The 18,185-nt window shown below is 41.1% G+C and overlaps 1 protein-coding gene across 6 annotated transcripts in view; it reads right to left on the bottom strand.

Annotated features, from left to right (window-relative positions):
- SRGAP2 (SLIT-ROBO Rho GTPase activating protein 2) overlaps positions 1-18,185 on the bottom strand; it is a 200,819-nt gene that overhangs the window by 113,683 nt on the left and 68,951 nt on the right. For all 6 annotated transcript variants that reach the window (XM_081865210.1, XM_081865209.1, XM_081865208.1 and 3 more), the window contains exon 4: positions 2,262-2,424. In XM_081865210.1, coding sequence (XP_081721336.1) covers positions 2,262-2,424 — 163 coding nt within the window. The remainder of the gene's footprint in view (positions 1-2,261; positions 2,425-18,185) is intronic.

Raw genomic sequence — 18,185 nt, forward strand, 5'->3', positions numbered from 1 at the left:
CCCGCGCACGCGCAGACACACTATCGCATCTTGCGTTCCGTTCGGGATGCGAACAGGGCTCTGGAACGGATCCCGTTCGCATCCTGAGGTAGCACTCTAGAGAGGATTTAAGCAAAGACTTAATCCCAAGAAAGCATGCACTGGATTGTAGCCTGAGTCACTCATTTTTCCATACAATATGTACTTCAGTCAAACCTCGGATCCTGAACACCTCAGTTTCAGAACATTTCAGCTCCTGAACACTGAAAACCCAGAATTAAATGTCCCGGTTTTCAAATGTTTTTCGGAAGCCGAACATTCAACGCGGCTTCTGCTGAGTGCAGGAAATTCCTGCAACCAATCGAAAGCCGTGCCTCAGTTGCCGAACATTTCAGAAGCCGAACAGGCTTCCGGAACACATTACGTTCAACAACTGAGGTTTGACTGTAATTAATAGGAGTGTAGCCAAAGAATGCCATTTTACTTTGAATGGCAGCTACACAGTTAAAACTACAGAGGTCTTTGTGTAGGCAAAGTTAAAGAAATATCCAAACTCTTGATTTATTTGCTACTTTTTTATTTTAGCTATCCTCCAAGATGCTCAAGGTGGCAAACATCATTCTCTCAAGTGAGGCTAAGAGATAATGACTGCTCCAATATCACCTAGTCAATTGATGTAGAGTTTTGAACCCGGGTTTCCCTGGTCCTGGTAAAGCGCTCTTAACCCAGGGATGGGGGTCAAGGGATAATGGGAGTTGGGTCCAACAACATCTGGAGAGCCACAAGTTCTCCATCCCTGCTCTAACCAACAAGGCACATGGGTATCTGATCACCAAATGACAGTGAAATTAACCAAGAGGGGGTGGGGGCAATGCTTCCAGCCAAGCGACTGTGTTATATTAGAACACTTTCCCAAAGAAATCCTTTGTGCTTGCCAGCCAGCCAATTTGTTTTTCATGTTGTCCTCAAGACTATAATGTAGAAACATTACTTATCCTCTACGAAGATTAAGGGAAACTAAAGGGTCCCTGTTACTCAATAATCCCTTCTAAGTACTTAATCAATGATAATTTAATTAGCAAAAAGTTTCAGAAGGTCAAATAAAGCTGTTACTTTCACATTACTTGGAAACAAATGGTACTGCCACCTCTGCTTCAGGAGCACCACACAAATACAGGCATTTCAGAATGTAAAATGAACACATAGGCCTGAAGGGTGCTAGACATACCCTTAAACATTCCTAATAGGATTATAGGGCAATGCAATGCCTTTAAGTATCCTCTGCTACTAGGGTTTTTGAATAATTATGCTATGTGTAATTTCCCCCCCTGTATTTGTTTATTGTTATTTTAGTTCTTTTTTCTGGTTAGCCAGCTTCAACTTTTTAGAAAAGGCAGGATGTGCATGTTTAAACCAAAAAAATAAAGAAGTATCAGGAAATGCACATACCCAAAGGCAGTGACTTCATAAAAGCTTGTTATCACTATTAAACTTTTCCAGATGGTTTAAAAAGGGGGGGTAATTGGACACAATCCCATGCATGCCAACCCTGATCTAGAGGCTGCCACACCATACCTAGCCATATTTAATAAATGCAAGGGATAATCCATTTAATTCCCTTTTTTATCTTTTAAAATGAAGCAATGATAAGGGGAAGAGGTAGTTTTGGAGAAGTCTGTATCCCTGCTCAGCGCCCTGCTTTGTAAAAAGCTATTTCACTACTGCCATGATTACATTTTATAGAAAAGGAGCACTCTGCCTGATTATAAAACATGTAGAATAGTCACAGAGAGGTCCTGGCCTCAAAGTATTGCCTACTGGGTGCAATAGGATCACTCTGAAAGCCACTTGCATTTGAGAAGCACAGCAGGACACCAATGGAAGAAATTACACTATTGTAATCTTGATTCTCTTATGCTAGGAAGCTGCTGTTAGGGTAACCCTTGCTCACTTAGGATTCTGCCAGGACAAGTATCTCAAAATGCTTGGGTCCTAAACCATTTGGGTCTTTAAAAAGATCAAAACCAGCACTTTGAATTGAGCCCAGAAGCTAATTAGTAACTCAATGAAAAACATGTTTGACCTATGTGCCCAAATCAACAGCCAGTTAGCTTCATACTGGATCAAATATAATTTCCAACCAGTCTTTAGACGCAGCTCCACATACAGCACATAACAGTAATCTAATTCAGATGCAACAAGGGGACAAATTCACTTGTGTTATGTCACCAAAAGCCATCTCTGAAGCTATGAAATAATGCATGTAGCAATAAAAGCATTACCTTTTTGAAAAGTCGCCCAGAATCCTCACTGACTTGAACAAACCGAGGGATGATGTTGTTCAGGTAGATGTCACTTAAGGTGGTGTGGTCCCTGCTCTCCCGCTTCACCTGGTTTAAAAGGAGGTTCCAGCAATTGACAGGTGAAAGAACATTCTGATCCTTCCTGCAGGAAAAGCAGAACCAAAATATTATTTTTATCCTTGTCTTTTTCCATAGAAGAGGCAAAGGTGATGCAATACAATATACTGAACTTTTCTTAGGTACCATTGTATAGTAGTAATGTACATGCACTATGAAACATTGAAGTTTTCAAAATGCAAAAATTGAGGCAGTTATCAGGAATTAAAGCACAACTTTTACAACAATTTACAATTCCAGTTGCTGGAAACTATGGGAGGGGAGATCGCTTTTGTGCTCATGTTGTGATCCCTGGCTTCTCACAGGCATCTGGACGGCCAACGTAAGAAAAAAATACTGGACTAGATGGGCCATTGGCCTGATCCAGCAGGCTACTTGTATGTTCTTATGTACACAACCTGCTGCTGCCATGAGTGCTGGAAGGAAGACCGCTTCCTGCTGCAAGGCCCATTTTCACCTGGCCTAGGGGGCGGAACCCAGACTCACTTTGAGCAGCTAAAAGCTTCCTGGGAGTCCACTGGGACATTGCTAGAACAACTCTTGGGTTGGGGCAACTGGCTAAAATGTTTTAAAAGTTTTAAACAGTTCTAATTTTGGTTCTTCTGTTTCATTTTTGTTGGCTTGTTGATGGTTAAATGTTTAGTTGGAGTCGGCGGTTACTTTAATTTGGCTATAACTGTAAACTGTTGTTATTGTTATTTTTATTGTTATTGGTTTTTATTGATGTACTGGTTTGTTTGTTGCTTGTATAAAATATCTTGTTTTGTAATGTTTGATGTTTTGTTGTTTTATATGTTGTAAGCTGCCCAGAGTGGCTAGGGAAACTCAGCCTGATGGGCGGAAGATATAGAGATATAGATGATAGATATAGATAGATACAGATATATAGATATAAAACTTATTTAAAGACTATTGTTCTTTGTTAATTATACGTGATTTTTCACAAGAAAGGTCTTAAATTAGTTCCCAGTGATGATAAAACCCAACCTAAGATTGCACTGTAAGCCACTAAACCCTGCAAAATTAAGCCAAATAAGATAAAAATACAATAAAATTTAAAATATTGTTTCATTCTGTTTCGGAATGATCATCTTCAGGGTGAAGTATCACTAAAGCTCCTAATGGCTTTGCCAGCAGTCTCTTTCCACCGATCTGTACAAACCAAATTTCAACAAGATCATATCCGTAAATCAACCCTAGTAGAGAAATATTACATGACATGCTGAGAGAAAGCTACAGGTCTGCTACTTGAGGACCTTGTGAACTGTAGCCTTCCAGAAACTGAATGTTCAATTTCAGGGAACAGAAAGCAGGGCGGTAACTTTCTCAGAACAATGACCACAATCACTTCTCCTCGGAGCAGCCATGAGGTGCATCTCACGACAGGATGCTTAACAAATGCTCACTAACTCACCATTTATCCTTACAGCAAAGTATTAATAAAAATAACAGGGCTTTTAAATATAACACACCACTGGCCTGTATAAATAAACAACTTCCCTGGGCTCTCTTAGGACACTATGATTCTTTTTCTTTGAAAGGAAAATGGTTGCACAGCACCTTACAATAATCTATATTGAATTTTTCAAAAACAACAGCTATGACATTACATAGCTAGAATTACAACAGCTAGACTTACATAGTGTCAAAACCTCTTGCTCTATTCTCCTATAACATGTTCTCCTCATTGCTTCGGCCTCCCAAAAAATCTTAGCAGAAAAGACACAAATGAAGATTAGGGCTGCACTACTCACTTATCTGGGAGCCCACTTAGACACTAGGTCAAGACCCATTTTAATTTTCAGTTACAAAAATTAAATGACAACAGAGTGGGGAATAAGTCCAATCCTCTCTCATTTGCCATCACTTATTAGTGAGACAACCACAGTCGTAGTGGGGATCTGATTCAGAACATGGGGTTTTTTGGCCAAAAGTCCATAGTCCACCATAGTCTGGCATCCATGGATTATCAGAGGTGCAATTCACAGCAGGGGTCAAGCAGCAGCCAGGGGTGAATGCTGCCAGTGATATCTTCTCCCCAAGGTGCTGAAGACAAAATCAAATGCAAGACTATGCATGTTCTGTGTTCCTCTCGCCCATCAAAATTCTGCACAAATGAAGCCTCAGTTCATTGATGGGGTTGCATTATGCAAAGTTAGTAAGTGTACATAAATATATCTTGCAACATTTTCTTTCTTTCAAGAGAAGTTTTTCCATCCACTCTCTATAATAATATAATATATTATATTCTCTCCATGTCCTGCATGACTATCTTGTCACTTCTGACTTGCCTTTTCTCTAAACCAGGGGTGGCCAACTCCCAAGAGACTGCGATCTACTCACAGAGTTAAAAACTGGCAGTGATCTACCCCCTTTTGGGGGGTTCAGTTCAAAGTTGCTGAGCTTTTTTTTAGGAAGGGGGAAGGCCCATTTTTGGGGTGCAGGGCAAAAATGTTGAGCTTTTTTAGGGGAGCCAAACTTGTTGAGCTTCTTGGGGGGGGGGAGAGACAGTGATCTACCAGTGATCTACCACAGACATCCAGTGATCTACTGGTAGATCATGATCTACCTGTTGGATGTGCCCGCTCTAAACTAAAAAGTCCCAAATGCTGAAACCTTTCCTCACACAGGGAAGTCGTTCCATCCCCTTAATCATTTGGGGGCTCTATTCCTGTCCCTTTGAAAGGCCCAAGGCAGGTCCAGGCAGCCCAGTCATTCAAGGTCTTCTGTGCCACCATAAGGGCGAAAAACTCACTATTCTAAAATTAAAGCAGAGATTTGAAAGATGCCATTTTATGCATGCACAGCAAATGTGTAGAAAACATATAACCCTGTAAGTAGGCAAAGAAAAATGGGTAGGGAGAACTCAGTGTAAAAGGCAGGAGGAATGAAGCAAAAACTCATGAGGGTAAAGGAGTAGCTAGAATGTAGACAACAGGGATGAAGGGCTGCTAAAAGTAAAAAAAGGAGCAAATGGGAACTGGGATGCAGGGCACATCAGGGGACTCTGTAGCAGACTTGGAATAATCCAGGGATTAAGGGGATATTTGTAGTGCTGAAAGAACAGCCTCTGCTTTTGGATTCGTTCAGCAACTATAAGCAGGTGTTATAAAAATCACTGAGAATACAGGATCTTTACTGGATTATTCCAAGGCAGCTACAAGAAGTAGTTCAAGGCAATTATTTTTTCCAAAGGGTTATCTGAATGGTATGATCATCTCAGTTTTAAGTCTGTTTGGGGTTTAAATGTCTGTGCAAGGAGAGAATTTTTTGTACACAAATGAATTTGCTTTACTATCCAGAGAACCAGAACATACTTAGGATAATGTGCAATAGAAAGAGATTTTGATAAACCAATTAATATGCTTTCTTATTGTTAGAATTCTTATATTCAAACTTATCTTATTATTTCCTTAGTAAAGCAGAAACCTAGAATTAGCCATGATTTTGTAAATAATTAAGTTGGAATCATAGAACTGTAGCATTCGAAGGGATCCCAAGGGTCTTTTAGTCCAACTTCCTGCAATGCAGGAATCTCAACTAGATCATACATTACAGATGGCCATCCAACCTCTGCTTAAACAATAAGCCACCTTTAGCTCGGCTTTATACTCTGAATTTATTTTCCCTTCTAGAAAGCGAAAAACAAAAGAACATCTCTCAGGAGGCTGTGGGCAGTTGTGAGAAAAAAAATCAATGTAGGCTGTTGAAGAATAAAATCCTTATTTTTTTCAGCATCCTGAGACCTCATTTTGGATGCGCTTCAGTTTTTACATTTCTTCTCTTTCTTGAAAACCAACACATAAGCAGTGGGGCCACCACAGATGTAACTGGGTTTAAGGCAGGAGTAGGCAAACTAAGGCCCAGATCCGGCCCAATTGCCTTCTAAATGCAGCCTGCGGACAGTCCAGGAATCAGCATGTTTTTACATGAGTAGAATGTGTGCTTTTATTTAAAATGCATCTCTGGGTTATTTGCATTCATATTTTTTTACAAAATATAGTCCAGCCCACCACATGGTCTGAGGGATGGTGGACTGGCCCATGGATGAAAAAGGTTGCTGACCCCTGGTTTAAGGATTGGGTCAAATGATTTCATACTTCCCTTTCTTCTCTGACTCACCAAGAAGAAAATGCTCTTGGTTCCTCCTCCCACATTTCCCATTCTGGTTTTGCAGCACCATCTGACTACTGGTAACTCTGGTTTGGGGTAATCTTAAAGTTCAATTCAGGATCTGGGCAAATCCTGCAGTCCGTTCATAATCAACATTCCTAAACAACTATCTGAATTTTAGAAGACATCTGAAGGCAGCCCTGTTTAGGAAAGCTTTCAATATGTGATGAATTATAGTATTTTAATATTTTGCTGGAAGCTGCCCAGAGTGGCTGGGTAAACCCAGCCAGATGGGTGGGGTATGTATGGATAGATGATAGATAGATAGATAGATAGATAGATAGATAGATAGATAGATAGATAGATAAAAATAATTATTACCCCAAGCCATGAATAATGACACATCTACAATTTTTCACTGGCCTTGCACGCCAAATAAATAAATAAATAAATAAAGTGCAGTCACTAGGCCCCTTCCCCACCCGTCAAGTCCTTCTAGCTTTTGTCAGTGGGAAAGGCTTGGGTGGAACTGAGGCCTGCTGGTTTGGCCCTTCATGACTAAGCCTCTCTGAGGGCCTTGGCCATGTAGCTGCCAAACAGTCCTTGGTTGTCCTCTCAGCTCTTGAGCTAGAGGGTTGTCAGGGATCTGCAACAGACAATTTTATCCGTCAAGCTTTGAAGTTAAGGAGAAAGTCAGCTACTCATCCCACTTTTTGGAGGGCTGTGTTGCACTTGAGTGGCGAGCAGATATGCTGAAGCCTGTTTAAAGACAGGTTCCTTCTTTGGAAGTTGTGGTCTTTATCTGCTGTGGCCGCCATCTTTGTTATTCTACACATGTGCTAAATATGCACATTTGTGGAGAGAGGGGCGTTTAAGGCTGCCTGCCAGCTGAAGAACCCTTTTTCTACACATACTACTTTGAAAAGATACTGCAACCTGTCGGCAACAAAAACTATGGAGGAGGCTAGGTATTACAGACACAAGCTGTATACTGCCTTGCTAAAGCAAGAACAGTAACTCAGATAATAGCAGGTGGGAAGGTCACCTACAAGTCTCAATGAACTGTGCCAGTGTGGTGTTGTGGTTAGAGTGCTGGACTAGAACCTGGGAGACAAGAGTTCAAATCCCCACTCAGTCACAAAGTTCGCTGTGTGAGCCTAAGCCAGCCACTGCCTCTCAGCCTAGCCTACCTCACAGGGTTGTTGTGATGTGAAAATTGAGCGGAGGTGAAGTATGTAAACCCCCTTGAGCTCTGTAAAAGGAGCTGTCATCAGACAACTTCCCAGGAGATTGTATTTCTGATTTTCTAACTTGCCTAGATTACTTAGTTTCCTTTTATCATTTGTTTACATGCACTCTTTTTCCACTGTATTGTGTAATACTTGGAAGGGACAATAATAAAAATATTGTTTTAAGCCAGACTATGGCAGGAATGTTTCCAACAGCTGTAGAATTCACTTTAAAGCTCATCTGGAATTAAACAGAGGAGGGTGTTTCTCCCCACGAAACCAAGCCACACAAAATCTTCCTTTTAAAAACGAGAAAGGGGGTGGGAAGAGAACAGTTGGGCATCCAAATCAGAGGACACAATTATCAAACAGGCTGATTCATCCTAAAGATCATGAGGATAGCTGGCAACACACACTTCCACTGGCGCACAGCCATGCTTTCTGGTAATACAGAAAGTATGAAACTCATTTGCGAGGTTGCCTTCTTTGCATACGGACGGGACACGCCACATGTAGAAGCCTCTGGCTCAAGAGAAGAAAAGAGCCTTCCACAACTCAATATAGAAAGAACACCCAGCGAGTCTTCCCACTCCTGACTAAAAGCAGATAAAGGGCGGGTAGCTGCCAATTCAACAATTACAAAACTATTACAAAAGACCATTGAGCACAGTGTTCTTGATTAGGGATCAAATATTCCACCAGATATTTCTCAAATGTCCCAACTCAGCATTTCCACATGGTTCGTCAGGAACCATTTGTGCTGCATGGGAAGCTGTAGTGGGGCCATCAGCGGGGGATGTGGGAGATGCAGAGAGCCCCCCCCCCCATTGTTCTGCTTCCAGGACAGGTTACAGGCAGGTCCAGTGTGTGCTGATGGCACCAGAAATATAGCAGCAAAGGTGGACTAATTCTCAAGACCACACTATTTACACTATCAACTAGAACTGATATGATAAAGGGCAGGGGTAGATCATAACTCCTCTCCTCTACAATTCCAATCCTGGCCTTGCTAGTTGGAGTTGATGGTTACTGGAGTCCAACGACATGTGGAGGACCACAGGTTTCTCACAGCTGGTATACTAGTGGACTAGGACCAATGACACCTGGGTTTAAATCCCTGCATGGGTGTGAAGCATATTGGGTGTTTATGGACGCATTACTTTTTCTCTCTCATTCTAATCCAGCAGTTCTCAACCTGTGGGTCCCCAGATGTTGTTGGACTAAAACTCCAAGCATCCCTGAGCTCTGGCCTTGCTAGCTAGGGGTGATGGGAGTTGTAGTTCAACAACATCTGGGGACCCACAGGTTGAGAAAGGCTGTAATCCAACTCATAAGGTTACTATAATGATAAAATAGAGGGGCATATCCTCCTGATCTTTTCAGAAGGCGTCTAAGGTAAACATGTATAAGGAACAACAAATAGTTTGCACCTCTGAACCAGTATAAAATGTTCACACATGCATACACAAAAAGATAGCAGTTCCTCTACTACAGTACATGCACAGAATAACCAGTTTTTAAGCCAAGATTCATAATTATTATTCTTCTGTGTATTTTACTTCATGTTTCAGCTTCTAGGATATATTTTCCACTGGGATGCAAATGCAGCACCATCTTCCTGATGGAGTAGGATGCAGTCCCAAAAAACAAATCCCTTATTCCATTGTCAGAAGATAACAGAAGTTTCCTGCCAGAAAAACGCTGTTAACTTTCCTAGAAATGTTAAGAATACAGATTACTGTTGACTTCCATTGTTCTTTCCATAGACGGGGAGGGTGAAGCCGGGGGGGGGGGAGAGAAAGATTGGATCTGTAGTAAGAAACAGATTATAGTTTCATTTAAAGAACAAAACACAAGAATGGCACATTCAAAGCAGCTGATCTGGCAGAGTTTCTTGCCCTGTGAAAAATATCACAGGAAATGACTGAAGTTTGCAATCTGGATTGTTTCAAGGTTCAGTGTGTAAGGGAAGTGAGAGAGCCAGGGTGAAGCAAAACTACTACTTAGCTTTGCTTGCCAAGGAAAGCCAGCACGTACAAGAGGGGAAAATGTTCACATTCCCTGGACTTGTGTATGTATGCTGCTACAACAGACAAAAGCCAACAAAAGGATCAAAAGGCAGCACTCCTCAAACTTGACAATAAGCTGGCTGGGACACACAGGCTCTTTCTTCTTATATAAAAATAGCAAGAGGTCTGCCAGTCTAATGGACTGTACTTATGCTACTCCATAAAGTTTACAGGCTTCGCATTTCTTTAGCCACCTGGCTATGCATTTTCATATGACACTGTGCTAGTGCAAAAGAGCTCGCAGGGGGTCATCTTACAGCAAGTGGTTGCTCTGCTCCAATACAACCATGGTCAAGATCTATTTTAGCTGCTGTAACACCACAGGTGGGGATTAAGCAGCTTGGGGCTATACAATCAAGAATTAAGGGAAACTGGGAACACTTGGGAGGTTGCCTATACGCTGTGGGCTTTCAAATAATACTTTCCTTGGCGCAAATTGAGTGGAACAGCCATTGGGTACCAAAATCCACTTGTTTCTTTTTAGTGTCAGGAAGAGAGACTCTTAGTAGCACTATGTCTCCTGAAGCTCATCTTATGCCTACCCTACCAAGACCAGCAGGGCCTTTAGTGTGGTTGTGCCTGCCCCTTGGAACATGCTTCCAAGGACCCTCAGTCAGGCACCTGCAGTATTGGCATTTAGGTGCCTGCTTAAAAGTAATCCTTGCCAAACTCGGCACAAGGGTCCATTTATTAATTTTGTATGCTGCCCCACCCTTCATCTGTAGATCTCGGGGCAGTTCAAAGCATAAAGATACAAGATAAATACACAAAATAGATAATAAAAACAAGAGCAAAACAAAACAATAGCACTCCTCCCTTCTCCTCCCCACCCAAGCTGGAAGCATTTAATATAATATATAAATAAAGTACCGTATTTTTCTGTCTGTAAGAGGCTCTCATGTATAAGACACCCCATATTTTGGGGGATTCAGATTTAAGAAAATGGCCTTGGCACTATCTACATATAAGACACCCCCAAATTTTTGACATAATTTATTAGGGGGGAAAACCTAGTCTTATACATGAAAAAATACGGTGTGTGTATAACATATATATATATATATATATATATATATATATATATATATATATATATAAATAATATATAAATATATGTAGTAACTGACAAGCAAGTATCGTGTCCTGGGTTTATTGAAGAAGGGGCAGGGTGCAAATGTAAATACTACAATTGATACTACACATGGTAGCCTGAAATGCAGGCAGAATCCTCAAAAACTGATGTATCACTGGCCACAAGAGGTGGTTGGAAGCTCTGCTCTGATTATGCTTCTGAAATTCTCAGGAGCACCTGTCAGAGACAGAATATGTTTTGCACTCTTTAAACTTTATTTGGGAAATCCGTTAATATCCCATAGAAAGGAGTTTTAGATAATATTTACAGATCAGAAACCTTTCCTTCTAAAACATCGAAAGAGCAGTTCTGTATTCCCATTGTGCTCTCAGAAAAGTGTTGTTTTCTTCTTTGCAAAACAAGCTACACATTTTAATAGCTTTAAAACGTCACATACTAAAGCTGGAAGAAAGGAATATAATCCCCAACCCACACAAAGCAAGAATGAGGATGGCAGAAGTTTCATTCAAATTTCAACAAAACAAGAGGCACAGCATGGGAGTAGAGTTATAAAAATCACTCCTATTTGGGAAACGAAACAAGGCAGGATTTTTTTTTTAAAAAAAGCTCTCCAAGAAACCCACACAGCACTCACTGTCTCATTTTTGGCCAGAGTAGTGGGGGACTCTTGAGCTGAGCTCGTTTGGAACATCTTACCTCATGTGCCTTAAGGGATTTACATTGTATTTGATGATCTAATCAAAGTACAGGTTAGAACAAACAATGTTAAGACTGACCTTGATACCAGATGTTCTAAGAATATGACCTGTTAATAAAACCAGAATAACTTTGCACATACATAAATGGCATGACGAAGATTCAGAATGTCAGCATTAGCAGGTAAGGGAAATCATGCAGCTCCCTTGGGTCAAGGACACTAAAATGTGAAGCCCTAAGTCCACCTTCTAGGGCAGTGTGTGCTATCTGGGACTGATGGGAACTGCAGTCCAAATTTCAAAAGCTTGGCACAAGTTTGTGACCTTTTGGTTGATCCTAATTAAGCGATTACCTAGTTGTGAATTTCAGATATTTTTCTTATGGACCAATACAGCTAACTTTACTATCTCATTCCCACTCTGGCCCATTCATGAATGTTTCCAAAACAGCAAGTGGCCCATGAACTCCACTTCAGGCAAGAGACAGACCCAAGACTCTGTTAAGTGTTGTACAGTTTTACCTTGGATCCCGAATGCCTTGCAAGTTGAATGCTTTGGCTCCCAAACACTGCAAACCCGGAAGTGAGTGTTCTGGTTTGCAAACTTTCTTTGGAACCCGAACGTCCAATGCAGCTTCCGCGACTTCCAACTGGCTGCAGGAGTTTCCTGCAGCCAATCAGAAGCTGCGCCTTGGTGTCCACACGTTTTGGAAGTCGAACGGACTTCCGGAAAGGATTCCGTTGGACTTCCGAGGTACAACTTTATTTCCAGAATGTCACGGAGGAACCGCTTTTGTTTCTTAGTCCTAACAGCCCTCAACACAGTCTGAAAAGCCATTTTAGCACCCAGCAGAGTCTAATCTAATTATGTCTGCACCACAACTGCTGGAATCCATTTTAAGATTGTTTCCATCTGCTGATGTCATGCCAGCTTTCCCCTTCTCCTTACTTCTCCACCCCCTGTTTTAACACCTGGCTTGAGTGAAGCTTTCTGGAAAGCTCCAACACTTATTTACTACTTTGTGACATTTTTCAAGGGTCCTTATAAAGGTATTTCCCTATTGTGTGCTTTGGGTCCCTTCCCCCTGAATGACCGAACAGGCTATCTTTAGCTTCTGCAGGCATTCATCCTGAACACACAAGGGCAAAAAGTATGCAGGGGGCTGGCTTCGCCCCCCAATGTCCTCACATGCACTTGCCCCATGCCCTACACACCCAAAGTTCATGTGTTTAGTCCAAGGGTCTGAAGGAGGCTTCTACGTGTGTTTTTTATCCTGCTATGGCTGTATGCTAATGCAATAAAGGTTTGATTGATTGATTGATTGATTGGTTGAACACGCTGAGAGAAGCCTCCCTGTGATCAGAAACCCTGCATTATCAGGATTCCAGGCACTGAGGTAGCTTCAAAGCGTGTCCATCCAGACTTCTTCAGATGCTCAGACTAAATATGTGAAAGGGTGCAGCAGGTGTACACACTGGGAGTGGCATGCACACACTTCCCCCCTCTTGAGTCCTGAAGAGGGCTTATGGTTCCCCAGCCACCCTGGCATATCTAGTGTAGGTTAGGAAGGTGGAACAAGGCATCTATTTCAGTAGGCATTGTCATATATTCCCGCAAACATGATCTTCTTCCTCTAATTGTGATATTTTGCCCATAAATAAAGCTAGCAAAACATTTCCTCAAACCTGGCCTTCATGCCTCTGAGCCAAAGAACAGTGTGACGTTGGAAAAACAGGTAGAGGAGTTTATTCACGGCCAGCCTCCTGAGCAGCAACTTGTCATCATGGAAAGCTGGCACAGTAACACATTTTTATTAAAAAGGAGAGGGAGGGAAGGAGAGCTTACTAGAAGAAACTACTGACACACCACAGTTTGTTTAAAGATCTACCCCACCTTTGTACAATATGAAGTCCTCAGGGCAGCTTACCACTCTAGTTTGGGGTTGTTTTGTTTTAATTATTTAAAAAGCATTAACATAATATTAAAAGCAAGTAAAAAGCAAACAAGGGCAGTTACAGTAAAGGTCTTAAAGACTTGGTCTAACAACAACAACAACAACAACAATATACCTAATTGACATAACCTAGTACCAAAAAGCTAACAATGGTTGTGCCAAGCAAACGTGTTTAGAGAGAGAATTGCTCCAAGACAACCTTTTTATGGAGGTCAAAGGTCTCTTTTCATCAAAATGCTTCCCCCCTTTTTGGGGGGGCGGCGGTGGTAAAAACAACTAGTTCTCCTTTTGTTTCTTCTCAACAGTTGCCACAAAGCTGGAGCTCCTCCTTACACCCAGTCCAGCTGGACTGCCATACTAAGGGTCCACTTCCATATGTGAACTATGAAGACTTGCTCGCTTCTCATGTCCTGCAACTGAATTCCCAAAACTGTCAAGAATTAATATGTTATGAGCCAAACCAAGGCACACCACAGGCAACACCTAGGAAGTGCCCGCCACCAGAACAGGAGGACTGAAATCACCATTCTCCAGTTCTTTAGAGTTGCCTACCTAAGCCCCATGCCAACTGATATGGCTTAGATGACATGGTTCTCCCCACCCACCCCACCAAAAAGAGAGAGAGAGAATGCAAGAAGAGCACAGCATGAAAATCTCCTTTAAACCAAAGGAAAATATATGGACATTAAAGAGTTAAGAGAGACAATTCTCAGCTGTCCAAACTACTGCGCCACAATTCACAAAGCTATTCCAAAGTGGTGCATAGCAGAAATACCAAGGGCCCACAGAAATATGGCAAGTAGAACCACTGGTGTCTGGTGGCGCCAGTTTGCATGTTGACATACCGCATGAGGTTACACATGAAAGGCCATAGGGCAGGAGGGGGGAATATGATTAAGCAAAGCACCATTCTAATTTCTGTCTGGGACTGTCACCTCAGTCAGTCCACGCCCAAATCTCAGCCTCACGCAGTCGGGACACATGTCTTGGGAACCCACTTTAGATATTGCATTATAACCATGAGGGCTCCCCTCGACCCCTATTTAATCCAGGAACAATAAGGCCACCTTTCTTGTTTTTGCACCCTTCATCTCAAAGAGATTTTACAAAATAAACAGACTATTTACATAATTTTTATTTAACACAGGCAGCTCAGCATTGAGAAGCATTTGCAGAGATAAGGACTAACCCTACAGTAAAGAGATCAAAATCTGAAAAAGACAGACAAGACAGACAGGATATTCTGGGAAAGAGAAGAGCAGAGGTGGAGGTTAAAAAGAAGGGTTTTGCTTTCATAAAAATTAAAAACTGACTCAATGATAGCCATGCATACACAAGAACTGTCACTTATAACTGGAGGGTGATTGCCTCTGAGGGAATTTCATGGAAGGGAAGCTAATAGCATTTCTAACTAAAACTACAAAGGAATTTAAGCACCACTAAATGCAGCTACTGTACCATGCAGGCTGACTTTTGCTGTGAAAGTGGTGAATGCTCTGATTTAGATTTATGACCACCCAAGGAGAAGGCTTCAAACGTGCAGTGCTCAAAAGGGATCCCTTCATGTAGATCAAACATCGACTCCAATTCATTACTTCTGGTTGGATATTATTGCTCCAATGCCTCAGTGTGAAAAGGATTAAAGGATGATATTTCCCCAAAGACTGGAGCTGGTTCAACTATACCAGGTTGCTTGTGCTCAAATACAAATACTTTCCCTCTCCAAAAAAATATATTAAAAAATCAGCATAGACTCGTGAAGTTTGGTAAGAAGACCAATTTTTTCCCTTATTTAAAAATATGGTGCTCGCTGCTAATGCCTGCTTCCCAAACAATGGTGCTAAACCAGGAAGCAAAGCCGAGGGGAAGAGAGAAAAGTTCAGGCTTCTGCTTTCGGCTCAGTTGGTAGAGCATGGGACTTTTAATGTCAGGGTCATGGGTTTGAGTCCCACACTGCACAAAAGATTCCTGCATTGCAGGGGGCTGACTAGATGACCCCTGTGGTCCCTTTCCAACTCTCCAGTTCTATGATTCTAAGTATGTCAAAATGAGAGGCAATAATTTTGGCACAATCATTTCTGGTTTTTTGTGACAGTTCCTATGCTTATGTTGAGACACATTACCTAGCCCAGATCTCAGCTGCTGTTAACAGTGGTAAGTTCACCATGGTAGGTAAAAGTGCCTACAACCGTCAAGATATAAGCATGTTGTTGTGACACAAAGTATTTCGATGACTTGTTACTAACTGAATCATTTCACAGTCAGTGGCATACATCTAGCTTTCATTATTCAAAAAACTCAGGTAAGGGTTGAAACAAAAAGGTTCCTGTTCGCTTTCCACTGAACAACTGCATAAAAGCTGCAAATAGATGGAGCTATGAAATTTTTTAATAATCCTAGATGTAATGCAAGCCTTTGACATTGACTCTTAAGTTATGTATTCAGCAACAATGGGGATTCTCTGCCTGTGGCAAGAGGGTCAGAGGTTAACACATTATACCTCAGGCAGCAAGTAGGACAGGGTTTGCACTACCTGATAAGCTATTTTGGATCAGCACAGCTGCCTGTTAAACTAGTTTACAGACCCAATTTACAGGTTTGATGTTAAGAAGTAGAATTTCAACCATTTACAGTACAATTCTATACTTGTATAGTACACTTAGTACACTTAGAAGAAAGTCCCATTTAATTCAGTGAGGATTATTCCCAGGTATAGGATTACACTCTTAAGCACCCTGGTGAACTTTCCAATCAGAACTTTCCTCATCCTCTGAAGGCTTTCAAAATTTATGTTGAAACAGGATGTATCTGAACATTTGCAGGACCAATTCAATAAGGCAAAATCAACTGGCATTCCTAGTGTTTTGATTTACAAAACAGGCCCACTGAGTCACTGCTGAGTAATTCAAACAAAGGCTAGGGGGTAAAGCAGGTCTCTCAAAACCGTATATGCCAAATACACTCCTAGGATCATGGGGAGGAAAGGAAAAGTTCTGAATAGTTTAACATGCCCGTTTACCATATTTAAAATACAAAAACACACAAGATAAAAGACGGCACTTAAGAGGTTGATATTAATTTTTCAAATCTAATGACTGATATTTAGGAGTTTAGCCCTCAGTAGCTTGCAATGAGATTTAAGTACTAAAATACAACAGTTTTTAGATTTAATTCCCAGATCTTAACATCTGTTACAAGATTACAGTACTTAGGAAATGGAATATCAAAAAGATATTTCTAATTAAAACTAGTTATAAAGAATCACAATAAAAAGGTAAATAGACATTATTTACCTTTTTATTGTGATTGTTTATAATCCACCCCGCCACTGAACATACCCAAACACAAGATAGAGGATATCAAACAGAATGTAAAATGCAACAATAAAACTACAACAAAATCTTCATAAAAACATCAATATCCTTCTTTTTCTTGCTGTGATTAATTAATGTTATCATTAATGGCATGTATTCTTTTTATATTAAATATATGCATCCTTTTTGTATTAAAATATTCAATAAATCCATTTCATCATTAATGGCATACTGAAATTTAACAAGCCACACACTCCATAGTATAGGGATCACTTCGGAAAATGCCCGAATGATAACAGAATTTTCAAGGTTTAGTACTGTTTTCATATACAAGGCTTATTTCTTTCAAACCACTTAAAGTCATAATGCACTCTTTATTCTAATTATATACTTTTAAGATTTTCAAGCAGTGGTTCACTTTAGGCTCATTTCCCCCATACCTCAAGTCCTTAAAAAAACCCCCACCACAATCACCACCCAATATTCTAGTTGTGAACATCTGTTGTTTACAAGTGCTCAGCCTGAAGGCTGCCAGGCTTCTTCTGCATCCTCTTCAGGACACAGGCAGCCAAAAAGTCGCCTGAACTTCATGCTGGGATGTCCTGGCTGCTCTGATAGTTGGAAGTTGACAATTGCTGCTTAGCATCTCACTTCCGAAGATTATCCTCATTTTCTAAAGCCATTTTATCATCCTGTCTTAAAATAAGCCGCAGTGTTACTTTTGTTTAGCTGCTTGGTAAGATATGGCAGAGAACATGCTTTGTATATAGACTGTTTCAAGGTCCCTGGCAGGTCTAGTTAAAGGAACTCAGGCAAGAAGACTTAGAAAAGTCTCTCACCCAGGCCACGCAGAGCTGCTGACAGTATCATCACCGCCACCCAAAGAATACCAGGATACCAAACAACAAACTACAAAAATAATTAAAGAAAAAACAAACAAAATCACAACTACTAATTTCAAAGTTGCCAGAAACAATGTCTTTCAACCACCATGTGCCTCGGTGAACAGGAATGCTTTAAAATTCCACCTAAACATTAACACTGAGGGAGACAGACACACCTCACCAGGAAAAACGTTCCACAAATGGGAGAGTCATTTCAAGAAGGTTCTGTTATGAGTCAGTGCCAACCAGGCAGCCTCCAGAGACAGCACCCCCAACAGGATCTCCCCTGTAGACTGTAAGAACTGAGATGGTTGATACTGGTTGAGGTGCTCTTTTGGATATTTGGGTGCCAAGCCATTTAGGGCAAATGTTAACAGCTTGAGTTGGGCACAAACAGTGCTTTCAGGACTGGTGACCTGTGGTCCCATTGGGCTA

Source organism: Podarcis erhardii, assembly GCF_964252035.2.
Source record: "Podarcis erhardii genome assembly, chromosome: 6".
Taxonomy (NCBI): domain Eukaryota; kingdom Metazoa; phylum Chordata; class Lepidosauria; order Squamata; family Lacertidae; genus Podarcis; species Podarcis erhardii.